Here is a 15801-nt window from a genome sequence, read left to right on the forward strand (position 1 = left end):
TTACACTTGATACACAGTGGAGTTGCTCAAATCTCTGGAATGTTGACATTTCACAATCAAATTAAGAAGTTTTTGGTAAATTTTCATTAACTTCAATTATAATGGTATGCAATTATATGAAAAAACATATGCGTGTATATTCCATTATGATTGGGAAAAATTATAAGCTATTGGACACAGGATCAAGATAGAAGAGTCCTTGGACTTGGGCTAAACCTGGGCTAAATTACAATCAGAAAACAGAAACAGAATCCCATGCATGCACTTGGTCAAATCACCTTGTATCGAAACAAATATTGTTTCATTTGAAAATACGTAAAATAGTTTTTATTTTACACAGCTAAGATACAAAGGAATAATGTTACTATGTTAACTTGCCAATGTATCAGTGAGTAGTTTTTTCATAGATAAAATCAAAATATAGGACAGATGTTTGAGAAACCACATTTAAGGGTTGTCATACACTAATTTCAAGTAGTATCGGCTCATCTATTAAATAAGGTGCATTTTGTTAAATTTGGAGAAAAGGAAACATCAGGAAATATTTAAAGGCCAATTGCTGCCAATTAACTTTGATCAACAAAAGTTGTATGTGAATCATAGGGATTCTTTTGCCTGCCTAGAATAACATATATTTATACTTTCTAACAAAACAATACTGTGATGATTAATGCTGATTGGCAATTCTCCCCAAACTTGCTTAGTGGTTCAGTTTTAAACAAACAGCTGCCTTTATTATGAAGGAAGCAAAATCTGACTCTTTTTATCTATGTTTGATATTTTGTGAAAATATCAAAAAGTCTGTCTTTCCATTGTTAAATGAAAGAAACTACTGAGTTAGAAACTACTCTTCATAACCAAGGGAGTTTAAAAAAAAAAAAAAAGTATCAGGACCAAAGATTTTAGGCTTTTGATATGGTTCTATGAAGTCTGACAACTAACTGGTAGAATTTCCTACAGTTCATGCAAAAGGCCTATTTATATTTATCATTCACATAAACAGTGTGAGCTGAAACAGTTATCATCACTTACTAATAAGGTATGAAGTGGTTATTCAGGTGCCATTGTATTATTATTGTGCTGTTGTTATTATTTGTTCTTGTTTTGTTTTGTTTTTATCTTGTATTGGCCGCCCAGACATGAAATTGTGAGACAGATGGCTATGTAAATCAATATAATCAATAAAATATATTTCACAGCAAAATACGCCACCCAAGAGATGCATGACTAATAAAAATAGCATAGTACAGTTTAGTGCTAATGGAGAAGGCAGAAACACGAGTTTAAAATAGGCAATTAACATATGCAATATTAGTGAATTCAATTGCATATGAATATGCAACAATTGAATATAATTGCAATATAGTTTCTCACTCTGATTTCTAACAGAGCAAATGACCTATTTAAATAATTATTAAGAAAATAATATGCTTTCATGCTCAATAACTATCATATAGGATCACATTCTGATTTGAAATTTAGTCAAAATGGTAAAATCTTAATAACACTAAAGGAAACTATGATGACAACCAAAATTTCCAACAGTTTTTTCAGGTATTATAAGCACTAAACACTGAAGTAACAAATGATAATTTATGTTTTTGAGAGAATATATATTCGTACAACAGTAGATAAAGCTTAGGTTTATTTAAATAGATAAGAAAATTTGTTGGGTGGGTTGAGCAGAGATTATGAGGCAGAGGACTTATCACTTCCTAAATTCGGAGGTCCCTATTTTCCCTCACATTGATATCCCATGATGGAAAATGAATATGGAAGGCCCAGTTTAGCATGTATACGGTATGGATATAGCTTTGTAAGCCCCATACATGAATACATCACAGGAACAAAGTGTGTAATCATTGTAGGGAAGGGATTATTTGTGGAGAGACACCAACATCAAGGGATGGAAGAATTATACCTATTTCAACTTATGCTGTCATCCTGGAGTTCAATGGACAGCTACTGGAAGCTAGTGGTAAAAGGCTGACTAGATAGTGGGTGGTAGCACCTAAAATATTAGCTAGCTACACCTAGCTGTCCTTAGCTGATCTTGAAAAACTAAGCAGACAGAGAGTACCATGAAATCAGTGTAAATAAGCTGATAAAGAAGGACTCCAGAGCACTAATCATTCTGCCATTGTAAGTCCTTCCATTGAAAGTAGTGGTCGCTCAGCCATTATTTAGCCTACAAAATCAAAACTTTCAAAAAGTCTGCGTCCCATTCAAATAATAATTACTTACTTCTAAATCATTAAAGAATAGATGTGTGTCTGCCAAGTTGAAAATCATCTCCTCCATCCTTAGTCCCAGTGAAACAGAAGTAGGGGGGTCCTCAAAAAAGAAAAGAAACAAAGGAAAAAAATTAGACTTATTAGAGAAAAGAAGCTAAATTGCTATGGTTAAAAAATGCCTTGAGTGGGAGGAGGACTTTTATGAGCCCAAAACAGTGTTCTAGGAAGTATTTTCAATTACAAATTATGCAACAAAAATAATAAAAAGATAAATAATAATACAACTACCATATACTATGGTAACAAGGAAAAGCAATATATATATTATATATATATATATATATATATATATATATATATATATATAATAGATATAAAATTCATAGTTTAATACCTAGGGACATAAATATATATTTCCCTGGTTCTGAAATTTGAGTATGCACATGCCAAGCATCCCTAGGAAAAGTATTCATAAATAACTGTGATGAAAATGCAGTTATTTATGTTTACTAAGAAGTACACCTTATGGAGTTCAATAGAACTGATTCCCAAATATGTATAATAAGCTGTACTGAATTTAGGGAGATCTACTTTTGAGTAGACATATATAACATGCCTCAACAGTTTGCAGCACATAGCCTACTTTGGCTGTATTCAGAAGCTAAACTGGATTCATCAACCCTGGCTAGTACTTGAATGGAGGACCACCAGGGAAATTGGAAACAATGCTGCAGAAGAAAACATTGGCAAACAACTTCTCTAACAATGCCAAGACAACAGCAATGATGCAGTCAATCTCAACTTGACAGTGTCTTTATCATTACATAGGTTGGTTCATTAACACACTGTGTATATATATATATTATCTCTTATATCACATGGCTAAAACTAAAGGATCGTGTTAAGATCTAACCCAATTTATGATTATGGATGGGACAGTGGGGACCAAGTAGTCTACCGAGTGAACAATTGAAGGTGGAAAGGAATGGGGGGAATACCTCACTCACACCAAGCAAGAACTCTACGTTGGTTACAGGAGAGATTCATTGCTTCTTACAAAGATTTTCCCTTAATTTTATAGATTTTTGTCCACATTGCAGTTTCCATAACTTCAGGAATGTTTCATCAAGCTGAGAAAATGTATGTTTTTATAGCAAATAGTGATGCATTGTATATTAATTCTTAAAGATTTTTTTTCCTAAACCCAGAAGAGATAATCCAAGTATCATGGAAAGCTAAACTATTGGAAAGCATGAATAGTGTTATTAATCTTTCACTGGATTTTCCATTGGAGGGGAAAATGAAATGCTATTTTTTTCCAGTTTCTTATTCTTAAGAGTTGCATAGTGCTGGACAGTAGGGGAAAAAAAAAAGATTACAGGAAATTGGGGATGGGTAAGGTAGAAGGATCTGACTGTATTTTCAGCAACATTAGAGGACTATAAAGAGGAGCTCATGATAGTTATGTAGTGCTTAATATACCATATTTTGAAACAAATTATATACAGAGTCCAGTAGCATCTTCAAATATAACCAACTTTATTGGGGTGTAGGTTTCACAAGCAGCATCTGATGAAGTGAGCTGCTGCTCACAAAAGCTTATATTTCACTAAAGTTGGTGACTCCTGAAGGTGCTTCAGGACTCTGTGTCTATTTTGATCCCAGAGACTAATATGGATCTTCCCCACCCATCCTTATGCTGAAAATCGCATTTTTTTTAATGCAAGTTTTTCCAAATATCTAAGCCTGTTCTATTAATTATTTATAAAACCTGATCCTGTGAGCATTGAGGGGCTGTCCATGATCAAAACCAATAAAGAATGTAAGGATATTTCCTTAAAATTTTTTTGAATGCTGCTTTCAAATTATTTATAGAGACATGCTGTTCTTTCAAAGGGCAAGAGAAATAACAACATAACAAAATGCAGTACAGTCAACTATAAAGTAGCTGTATGCTTCTTTAAAACTCTTGCAGTGACAAATCCTGTTTGAGTCATAACCTATGATTGGTGTCCTTGCCTGTGAAAGGGGCACAGAGTGTTTTATCTCTAGAAGAGAGTAGAAATTATTTAAAACTTAATCAATTCAGATCCATCCCACTGTTTCTGGTTAGTCCTACAATTTTGAATAGAAATTAATTAAATTACATTACTAACTGTTGTGCTAACTAGGATTGCTAACATATCCATAATATCTTTGGGTCAAAAATGGTATTGGAAGACATGTGTGAACAAAATTAAATAAAGCAAAACTCAAAAGATGACAAGACAACTGCATACTGCTTAGTTCCAAAGTTGAAAATATCAAGTCTGAGATAACATTTTTAAGAGAAATGGGAAACTATTTAAACATTTTTATATGGATAAGTTTTAAAGAAAAATATCAGGCCCAGAATTTAGAAACATACATCACTGCATCTGTTGAGTATAGTACCAGTGTGTGGATTTATCATTTATTTACTTAAATAATTTGTATGGTTGCCATCTCACAACAGTGACTTTGGGCAGTGTACAAAGATTAAAGACTCAACAACTGCAGAGAACTAAAGTTCATAGGGTTAATAAGCAGCTTAGACAAAGCTGTAGTGTTGAAATGAAAAAGTTGCAGCAGCCAGTCAAGCCTTTGTCTACTTGGGGTTATACGAAATTGAAAATTTTAAGTATGCTGCCCTAACTTAAGATATGGTGAACCACAATGTAAAAAAAAAGCTGTAGATTTTGTACCTTTGCCCTAAGAAAGCTTTGTTTTATATTCTGTTTTATCTTATTCATTATTTTATAGTTCATGAGGTAAACTATTACAGTATTTTCTCAGACAGATGGGCATCTGGACATTTATGTAACAGTTCAGGATTGTATTATTGTTTTGGAATTGTTTTGTCACCAAAATGACAAAAATATATACTCTGATATATATTGCATTGCATTTATTATATGAGTGGTTAATAGCACCACACAACATAACAGATTTCAGAACAATCATACTATATTTACTTCCTTGAAAGATTGGCCTCTTAAAAACAAAGGAGTCTTTACAGCTTTAAAAAGGAGCCAATATTGTACAACTTCCTTGTGAACACCTGACTAACAGATGCTTCCATGTGCAAACCTTTAAGGAAACTGAAACTCTGATTTTGCAGAGCACCAGCTTAGGTAGAAGCCTATATGATCTCATATTACTGCTCACTATTACTGCCCCCTTTTGAGGCATGCCCTTACTTCCTGTTAAAATCTAAGAATGAATGAGGTCACTGTAAAGCATTGTTTTTTCTTTTTTTTGCCAAAGTTGTTTTAATTGGTTAGGCCAATACAAAACTCATCTGGAAGCTCTAAAATTGGAAACTGATTTTGTAGAGATTGTTATATCAGAAGCGTATTTTGTTTAAGAAGCCTTAAGATATAGCAAGTTACAAGGCCTTTTGTTTGGGACCACGCACATGGCAAGGGATGTTATATGCTACTTCCTGGCACAAATAGGAGTTGCAAACTATGATTTTTGTTCTGATTATTCCTTCCTTTCCTAGCATGTACACACTTATACACGCATACCTGGGTAATGCTCACACATGGGAGAAATAATTTTATTCTTACTGGAAAAAGAGTCAAAGATATAATTATTTTATTACATCTGAAGGTGAAAATGGAATAGAAACCAAAAGCAAAAGTTGAAGGGAGTTATACTTTTATTTTCTTGGATTAAATTCCAGCGAATTCAATGAGAAGGCAAAAAAGACATTACACTAAAAGAAATATTGTGCATAAGTCCTTCAGGTTTTCTTTACTCTGACATAAATGTACAATTGCCCAATCCAGATTAGGATTAACACACATGGGGATGAAGAAGACTAATCTTTCATTGTAGCCTCCCTTTTTTAGAAAAAATCCCCTCCCACAGAGCCTTCTTTGACTACTAAATAAAGTACATAGGAGTACACTGCATTTAATTTAAACTTTTCAGCTGATTATGGATGTACCGATTCACCATCCCAAAATGGAAATGAACCTTTAAGAATAACCACCACCACCACTACCACCACCCCATTTTTCAGTACCAGCTTACATATGAACAGTTTCCTATCTTATATTGTTCAAACAGTTTAGATTGTATAGCTTCACAATTGAGATTAATACTGTCTCAGAAGAAGCTATCAAAAAGAAATGTATGACAATCATTTACACACTAACTCAATATAATAAAGCTAAAAAGTAGTAGGTATAGGAAGGTATAAGACTGAGGATCTGGGAAACAATACCTTAAAACAAATATACTTTGGATTATTAATTATTGTCTTTCAATGTTATGTTCAAGTTTAGAGACTTTTAGAGTGTGTAAATTGGTCCATAGTGTAAATATTGCAGATATGGAATATATCTGAACATAGTGATGTACAAGAATCAGGATTGTAAAGAAGTGAACAGAGATGCCTCTAAATAATGTGACTGAGAAATTCTAGGACCAATCTAAATTATACTTAAGTGATGTAAAGTAAGCTAGTTGAAGTGCTAGCTATTCATAGACAGTCTTGCATGTAGCTTTTTTACCCAGTGGGATCATTAAAAACAGGTAGTTACTATTGTAAAGTTCTATCACATTATTTTACTCAATATTTAAACTTAGCAAATTATAAACAAGTAAAAGGGGAAAGAAATCTACATAAATTACTATTTGTAAGCTTTCAAGAGACAACCTCTGGTTGTTGTTGAATTAAAACAAACACTAGACACATAAATCATTACCACTGCATGAACAAGCTATCCGAATTTTAGCTAAGTGTACACCCTTCTCTTCTTTTAATGTTCTTCTGCACAGTGATTTCCTATCTTTTTCCATTCAGTCTAAACTGGCAAACAATGGGTTTTCCCTCTGAAGAATTAAAAATCGCGATTTGACAACAACAATAGCAAGAGTCAATATGTAAACCTGAACTCATTCACATAATGCCAATATATAATTCGATGTTATATTTGAATCATCTTACTTTTCCTACCCTCCTATTCTTGCTGCATGTTTTGCAGGGATAACTTGGGCTTCAAAGAATAGTCATCAGGCACGAGGCCCTGTCCACCTCACAATGCATCCCAGCTGCTCACTGGTGAACTAATAAGTAGCAAACTATAGCCACAAATGCACAGAAGCCACCTCTGTTTGCATATATTCAAAGAACATATCCCACCACTTCTATACAGTGGTACCTCTAGTTACGAACGCCCCTACTTACGAATTTTTCGAGATACGACCAGCTCCGGCCCCAGAAATTTACCTCGACTTGTGAACTCGCCTCGACTTACGAACCGGATCCGCGGCCATTTTCCGTCCGTTCCACGTGGTCTGCGGCCATTTTCTGCCCGTTCCACGTGGTCCACGGCCATTTCCCGCCCGTTCCACGTGGTCCACGGCCATTTCCCACCCGTTCCACGTGGTCCGTGGCCATTTTCCGCCTGTTCTACGTGGTCCACGGCCATTTTCCGCCCGTTCCACGTGGTCCGTGGCCATTTTTACGCCCGTGCCACATGGTCCGCAGCCATTTTTCCTCCTGTTCCACGTGGTCCGCGACCATTTTTCTGCCCATTCCACGTGGTCCGTGGCCATTTTCCGCCCGACACGTGGCCCGTGGCCGTTTTTCCGCCCCTGACACATGGTCTGCGGCCATTTTTCTGCCCTGCCACGTGGTCCGCGGCCGTTTTTCTGCCCCCGACACGTGGTCCGCGGACGCCGGAACAGATTAACGGTAATTAAATTGAACCTTATGGGAAAATTTGCCTCGTGTTGCGACCAATTCGAGTTGCAACCAGAGTCACGGAACGGAATAAATTCGTAACTCAAGGTTCCACTGTATTTTCCTTTTGCATAATATCTACCCAGCTGTTTGTTGCATGTGATCTATATTCAAAATAGTGCTCACAGAAAAACTGCTTTTCAGCAGCATTCAAAGTATATACTTTATTCCTGAAAGAATATAATAATTCTCTCTTCTAAAGCTTTTACTGTTATCAGATTAGTGTGACAAAATTGATTGAATGAGTCTCATGAACAACCCTTTGTTCATGTCCATATCAGTAATGACATTCAATGTTATGCAAGTAGCATTCTGTTAATGTAGGCTTGTTACTCCAAAATCTTTTCTTTGTGACCTCCACAGCTTTATCCAAGGCTATTGCTGAAAAATTTGTACAAAAATGATTCTTTTGAGATAGGAAATACATGAACCCTGTAGTGTAAATCCTACAATATATAGGATTAATATATTAAAGCAATTCACAAAGAAAAATCAACTGCAAACACATCAATTCATCATCCCAGTAGCTGCTAGTATTCCAAAAAATAAACAAATCGAAACAACAATGAAAGTTAAGTAACGCCTTCAGCCAACAAATCCTTGTACAAAATTTTCATTTCAGCCCTCTGCATTCTCCCCACATCTATAATAGTTGATTTCTAACTTATCCTCTGCAATTATGAGTAGCAGGAACCCATAGGAAAAGAATCTGTTCCACTAATCACTACTGTATCAACAAAGGAACTCTTTTTCTCATGTAATAAATACATAAAAAATGATCAGAGCCATTGCATATAACCCACTTTGTGAATGTATTTCTCATCTTACTCAGGTCTTACATGTATGTATGTGTGTAGGTCTGACATATTTGTAGGTACGTGTGTGTGTGTGTGTGTGTGTGTAGAGAGAGAGATTTTATTTTCCTGTTAATATAAGCAAATGTATACTTTTATGGAAGTAAACATATTATCAAATTGACCTTCAAAAAGTGAATGTATCTGAGGATAAGATGATAAATTTCATCCATGTCCCACTTGTAGACATTGTAATTTTATTACTTTATTCCCTTTGATTAATGGCAGAATATCAATTAGGTGAGGTATAATAAATAGTAAACCTGATTTTATAAAAAGGGGGGGCGAGGGAAGCTCCATCTATATAACGTCTTATGTGACCAGTATTATACTGTATCTATATCATACCCCAGAAACAAAGAGGTATCTGAACCCGAATGGGTAGTTAACATGTCTAGCCGCCCATTCTTCAAGCCAGATCACAATATCCTCCAGAAAGGCCTTAACTGTAATATGGATGATGCTAATCAGATAGAATTCTGTGCAGCTTTAGAAGAAGGATTTAAAAACACAGGACTTAACACATAGACCCAAGAAAACATAAGACAATCATACCACAGATCAGAAGAACACAGAATCAGAACCAATTCAAAACAGAGGAAAGAGCAGCCCTCAAAAACCTAAAGAAGGACCAAACCATCATCATCTACCCAGCAGACAAAGGCTGAACCACAATTATCATGGATAGATCACAATACACACAAAAAGCCAAAAAAATTACTGGAGGACAAAGGAACCTACATCCCAGTAAACAGCAACCCGATGCAGAAACTAGACAACCTGATCAAGAGAACCCTTAATGACTTAACCAAGAAAGGCCATATCACAAAAGAAGAACAGTGATGGATGAAAAGCAGTAGACCCATCTTCCCACGCTTCTATGAATGCCTCAAAATACACAAGCCCAACATACCTCTCTGATTGTATTGTTAGCGGGGACCACAACATACAACACAGCAAAAGAACTGGCAAAAAAGATTGGATATCTCACAGAGGGGAGTGAATATTCTATCAATTCCCCACTATAGTGCCTTCAGAAAATCAAAGACCTAAAAATAGATGAAGATGGTTTCATTCAATGACACAGCACTCTTTATATCCATAGACCCAGAACTAGTGAAAGAATCTATGGCGGCAGTACTACACAACACACCTGACCTAACCAAATACACTAAGATTGAAATACCAGAATCATGGACCTCATCAACCTCTGTCTCATTACCTACTTTCAGTTTGATGGACAAATATACCAACAAATCAGAGGAACACCCATGGGATCACCACTCTCAGCATTCATAGCAGAGATTGTAATGCAGCGTCTAGAAACTATAGCACTTTCATGCATACAACCAAAAGTATGGTTCTGGTATGCAGACCACACCTTCATCATAATAAAAAAGGAACAACTAGAGAAGACACATGAAACTATCAACAACATCTTCAAAGGAATAAAATTCACAAGGGAAGAAGAAAACAACACATTACCCTCCTGGATATCCACATCAGCAAATGACTAGCAAAGCACATCCATGAACACAAGCTATGAAAAAGATAACACTGCCATACATCAGTAACTTCTCAGAAACAACTCATTACAACCACATGGCATTTCTGTAGCACACAAACCAACTAAAGCCCTCCAAAACATCTTAAGTAAACCAAAAGACCCAGTATCCCAAGAAAAAACAGGAGTCATCTACAACATACAGTGTAAGGACAGTAACAGCCACTATGTAGGACAGACAGGCAGAAGACTAGCAGAGCACATCCATGAACACTACCTAGAAGTCAGAAGACACGATGAAAACTCTTTAATCTCACAACACCTGGACAGACTTAACCATAATTTCAACTGGGAAACTATCAGCATCTTAAACTAAGCTAAACCCAAAAACTCAAGGGAATTCCTGGAAGCCTGATATTTAGACAAGTCAGCCATCAACAGGCACATAGGGATAAACAATATTTACATACTAATCAAAAGAGACAATCAAGAGGAAGCAAAAAGACCAGAACATCTCCTCGCCAGCAATCAACACCCAAATAAGCAGGGATTAACACCAGGATTAACACCAGACAAACAATCAAGCAGTAAGTAATACCCTAATCAAGGAACTACCAACTCAGACAAACCATCAAGCAGTAAACAACAGCCTAATCTAGGAACTACCAAGAAAAAAAACAACTGCCCCACCAACACTGATAGGGCAAATTACTGTATAAACAGAGAGCAAACCCCACTCCCTTCTAGCACTGAAGATGTTATCTATACAGGTAATGAAATGTCTGCAAGAAAACAACCAAGCTCAGAGAACCCCAAGGACTCCACAGTTCAACCCTGAGCTACATATGTTCTCTTCTACTGGTATGTATAACATATGCTAGCTTTTACCATGCAGCAAGTACACTGAATACAATATTTCCCACTTAGTGACTGCTTCACTTAGTAGTGGAGTTGCCAGTCCCAGTTAGGGTTGTTAAGTGAGGACTAATTGTACTGAGCACATTGAGCTTTTTCTTGTTCCATTCATGGAAGAATTAAATCACCTAAAAAGAACTGCAATCATATTAAAGCTACCTATAACAGGTAGCCCCATTAAGTCCTGCTATGTTGTTGTGGTATGTGTGTATATGTATGTGTTCCTGGAAGGGGTAAACAAAGAACACCAGGAGTGTACACCAAGGATATATATTCCCAACAGAATCACCAACACATGAAGATCATCCCAGCTGCCCAACTAAAGCAAACAGGAACCTATGTTAGACACCAGTAAAACAGAAAGATGATCACTTTAGTGACAATGGCAAAGGGATCATTTCATATGTCATGGGAGAAATCAATAGTAAACCACTCCTATATTTTACCAAGAAAACTACATGGACAGAAAACAGAGTTATTGATTATACAGTGTTGATTGATAGGCCAATAAAGCTGGATGGGACTCAACATACTATTGAGGAAGAGCTGAGGATCTTTCAGCATACTAATAGTATTTATGATGAGGGGAGATTAAAGCCTTTGGGATGTCTAGTTGCTGATATTTTCATGCAGGAAAAGAAAATAAGAAGCTGCAAAGCAGAATTACAATGGTAACATGGAGCTTAAGAAGAATAAACATGGGAAAACTCAACACAGTGGAAGTTGAAATGAACTGACTACACATTGACATGTTAGGCATCAATGAACTGAAATACACTGGAATTTGACACTTTCAGTCAGAAAATAATATTCACTAACAGGACATGAAAAACAAAGAAGGAACAGCATTGCTTTCATAGTCATGAAGGACATAGCAAAGACAGTACAGTGCAGTTAACGATTGAATAATATCAATTAGACATGGCTGCTGGACAACCCTTTAATATGATGGTTCTCAAAGTTCATGCTTCAACTACTGATGCAGAAGAAGAGGAAGTTCACAAGTTTTGTGGTCAGGTTCAATCTGAAACTGACAAAATATGCACACAAGATGTGCTGTTTGTAGTTGAAGACTGGAATATCAAAGTTGTAAAGAAATAGTAAGGAGGAATACATAGTTGGCTTGTATTCCTTAGGAAAGAAAAATTAAACAGAAATATTGAGGGAGGCTAGATTGGAAGAAAATGGATATGGTTTTAAAATTGGAGGAAGAAGCATTAGTAACCTGTGTTGTGCTCATGACAGGTAGTCCTCATTTAACAACACTCATTCAGCAATCTTTCGAACTGACTACAGCACTGAATGAGTGGTACTTATGACCGAACCTCGAAGTTCTGGCCATCCCAGCATCCCTACAGTCACATGATCGCGATCTGGGCGCTTGGCAACTGGCTCGCACTTGCGATGGTTGCAGCATCCCACAGTCACATGATCACCATTTGTGACCTTTTCTGCCAGCCTCCCACCAGCAAAATCAATAGGGAAGCTGCAGGGAAGCTCCTGCAGCTACCGAATTGCTCCGGTAAGTAGCTTGTACTTTCCTACAGCTGGCCCCAGCCACCCCTGGCCCCACCACACTCACACCACACTGGCCACCTGTGCACCCTCCCCCACCTGGCAGCAGCCACTTACCTGCCTGCTGGCCTGCTTGCAAGCTGTCTGGGACTCACTTAATGACCCATGATCCTCACTTAACAATGGCAATGGGGAGTGTGGGGATTGCTGTTGCTAAGCGATGTGGTCATATAGTGCCACGCTTTATGATTGCATCGCTTAGCAATGAAATTCTGGTCCTAACTACCGTCATTAACTGAAGACCACCTGTACTCTGCTGAAAATGCAAATGATTTGAAAACTCTAGTAATGCAAGTTTAACTATAAAGAAGACCAAACTAATACAGGTGCACCTCATTTAATGACTGTCCTGTTTAGTGACTGTTCAAAGTTATGACAGTGCTGAAAAAGTAACAGTATGACTGGTCCTTGCATTTACGACCATCACAGAGTCCCAAGGTCACATGATCACCATTTGTGCGCTTGTAAGAAAGAGTATTGACGCTTTTGAAGTATGTTAGAAAAGATTCCTGAGAATTCCATAGATAGGCAAGAGAACAAACAAATGGATCAAAGAACAAATCAGTCCAGAGTTCTCACCAGAGGTACAAACAACCAGGTTCAAATTATCCTACTTCGGACACATTATGCAAAGACCCAGCTCTCTGGAGAAAGCTCTAATGCTGGGAAAAGTAGAAGGAAAGAGAAGAGGATGACCAGCAGGAAGGTGGGTGGATTCAGTTGCAATGGCGATGAATGCACAATTGAAAGACCAGGGTAGGAACAGATTGTCATGGAGAAAATCTATGTGATTGCTAAGAGCTGACAATGACTTGATGATAGGTAATCATTCAATTAAGTATTTTATCACATCATAACTTCTGTAACATGTAAACAATTTTCATCAGCCCGTTTACTTAACAGCAAGATTTCATTTATTCTTCATTACAGTGGTATTATATTAAAACAGTATGTAATATACTGTACTAATCTAATAATTAACAATATTGATGGGCATATATAAGAAGTTCTTTATGTAATTCCACATAGAATATTTATGTCTAGTATTAGAAAGCTGGAACTGAACAATTTTTATCCATACTATAAATTGGATTTATTTTGTTTTAGAGTTCTACCATAATACATTTTATTTAATAAGTTTGTATCTTTTTTCTTTCATCCAGCTGAATAATGGACACTTTATTTATTTATTTAGAAATATGCTATTATTTAGAGTGGTACACGATTTCTCATCCAAAATTCAGTAGGGAATTTGTACAACAGTAATAATGAAAGTACAGAAAGTTTTAGAATATTTATAATTTTTTAATTATGTCAACATGAAGAGTAGTTGCAGCATGGATTCCTAGTGTATTGTTATAGGGACTCTGCACTGAAAATACAAATATGTATTTGTTTGAAAAGCAATATTAGTTTATAAATAATTTTATTTTCAGAATTATTTGGTAAAGTTTTCCTGAATTAACTATCAACTCCTGGTGACTACATAGACACATCCATATTGATTTCTTTGCAACAATATGGATGTTTCCAGATGTTATTTCTTTTCAGGCTTCCTGGTGGTCTCCCAAATAGTAAACAAATCTGCCCTTGCTTTGCTTTTCTGAGATCAGCAGCTACCATTCAGTAACAATAAATTGACCATTTTCTTTAAGCTTCATAAGCACTGAAACCTCCATGACAACTACTGTTTTTATTTCATTTTTAGCTTCAATAATTCATCTTATGATACTATCATAAGTTTTTACTTTTTTCTATAGATTGCTTCTGCATGAACACATGTACAAATGTTGTTGTGCATACTTACTCTCCCATATCTGTTAGCATACGATCCTGTGAGAAGCGAATGGAAAATGATGATTGTCTCATCCAAATCCCAAATGAATACTCTCTATAAAAAATGAAATCAAAATATTTACACCTGTTATGTTCTATAAAGTTGGAAAGTATAGTAGACATATATACAAGGCATTGTCCTGAAAGCTGCACCTGTGTTATAAAGTATCTATTTTTTTTAATTCAATTTCAGACCAATGTCCATACTATAATGTAGCATTTCAAAAATAATGGCATAATGCAATGTTTCTCAAGATATAAAGTGGATGGTTGCTTATTAAAGCAACCATGACTTTTTTCAGGTTTATGCTGAAGTCTTTAAAAAAATGCAGGTACTTTGAGGTGCTATGCTCATGCCCAAAATATCTCTTCCAAATCATTTTTGAAGCAGGCACATTCTTAGTCCACACATACAGTACATCTGTCATAAAATGAGTTCAAGCTGGATTTATTTCTAAATGTTTATAGCAATGCAGGTAGAGTCAATCAATTGCTGAATGCTATACATTCAAACACAAATTAGACAATTCTACATTGCCTTTCATATGAAAGTCCACCATCTTAGTCCACTAGTTCTTGTTTGCTGAATTCATAAACACAATCAACTTACTAGAACATTAATTGTAATTTAGTTATTTCTTTTGAAAATATGACATTCAGGGTTTGAACTTGAACTATATAAGTACAGTCATGAAAGAGTTATGTAACTGTTTACCTTGAGAAAGAAACAACAGGTGTTCAGCTAGAGATGAATAATTTTTAGAAGAAAACTCACTTGTGAAAGTATAGAAGTGTTACTGATGAACTTTCAGCTAATTTTACTTTGCTTTCAACGGTTTTCATGAATTCAATTTTGTTTTTCCTTATCAACTCTCCCTTAAGCTGCGGGAAAGGATTAGTCAATATCCAAATAAAATAGCTGCTTCATATCCAATACCTCTAGGTCAGAGTCAGGTGGTGGTGAAGGATTGTTATTCCTTCTGCCTCGGCCACGCGATTTGCCATCTGAGCTGCGACGCAACCTATCTGCCTCTGAATCTTTAATAGGTGTTGTAGAAATTGTACTGTACTCTGCTGGAGAAGAGAAGAGAAGTTTGCTCATATTTT

The 15801-nt window shown here is 36.1% G+C and overlaps 1 protein-coding gene across 8 annotated transcripts in view; it reads right to left on the reverse strand.

The window, feature by feature from the left end:
• The window catches only part of EYA1 (EYA transcriptional coactivator and phosphatase 1), a 99159-nt gene that overhangs the window by 32702 nt on the left and 50656 nt on the right, over positions 1 to 15801 (reverse strand). For all 8 annotated transcript variants that reach the window (XM_088130703.1, XM_088130701.1, XM_088130699.1 and 5 more), the window contains 3 exons: positions 15632 to 15768; positions 14666 to 14749; positions 2245 to 2334 (listed from right to left, as the gene is read on the reverse strand). In XM_088130703.1, the coding sequence (XP_087986829.1) occupies positions 2245 to 2334; positions 14666 to 14749; positions 15632 to 15768 (311 nt within the window). The remainder of the gene's footprint in view (positions 1 to 2244; positions 2335 to 14665; positions 14750 to 15631; positions 15769 to 15801) is intronic.

This window comes from Python bivittatus, unplaced genomic scaffold (assembly GCF_059951505.1).
Source record: "Python bivittatus isolate LINGU-HERP-01145 unplaced genomic scaffold, Pbiv_v1 ctg000840_np1212, whole genome shotgun sequence".
NCBI lineage: Eukaryota > Metazoa > Chordata > Lepidosauria > Squamata > Pythonidae > Python > Python bivittatus.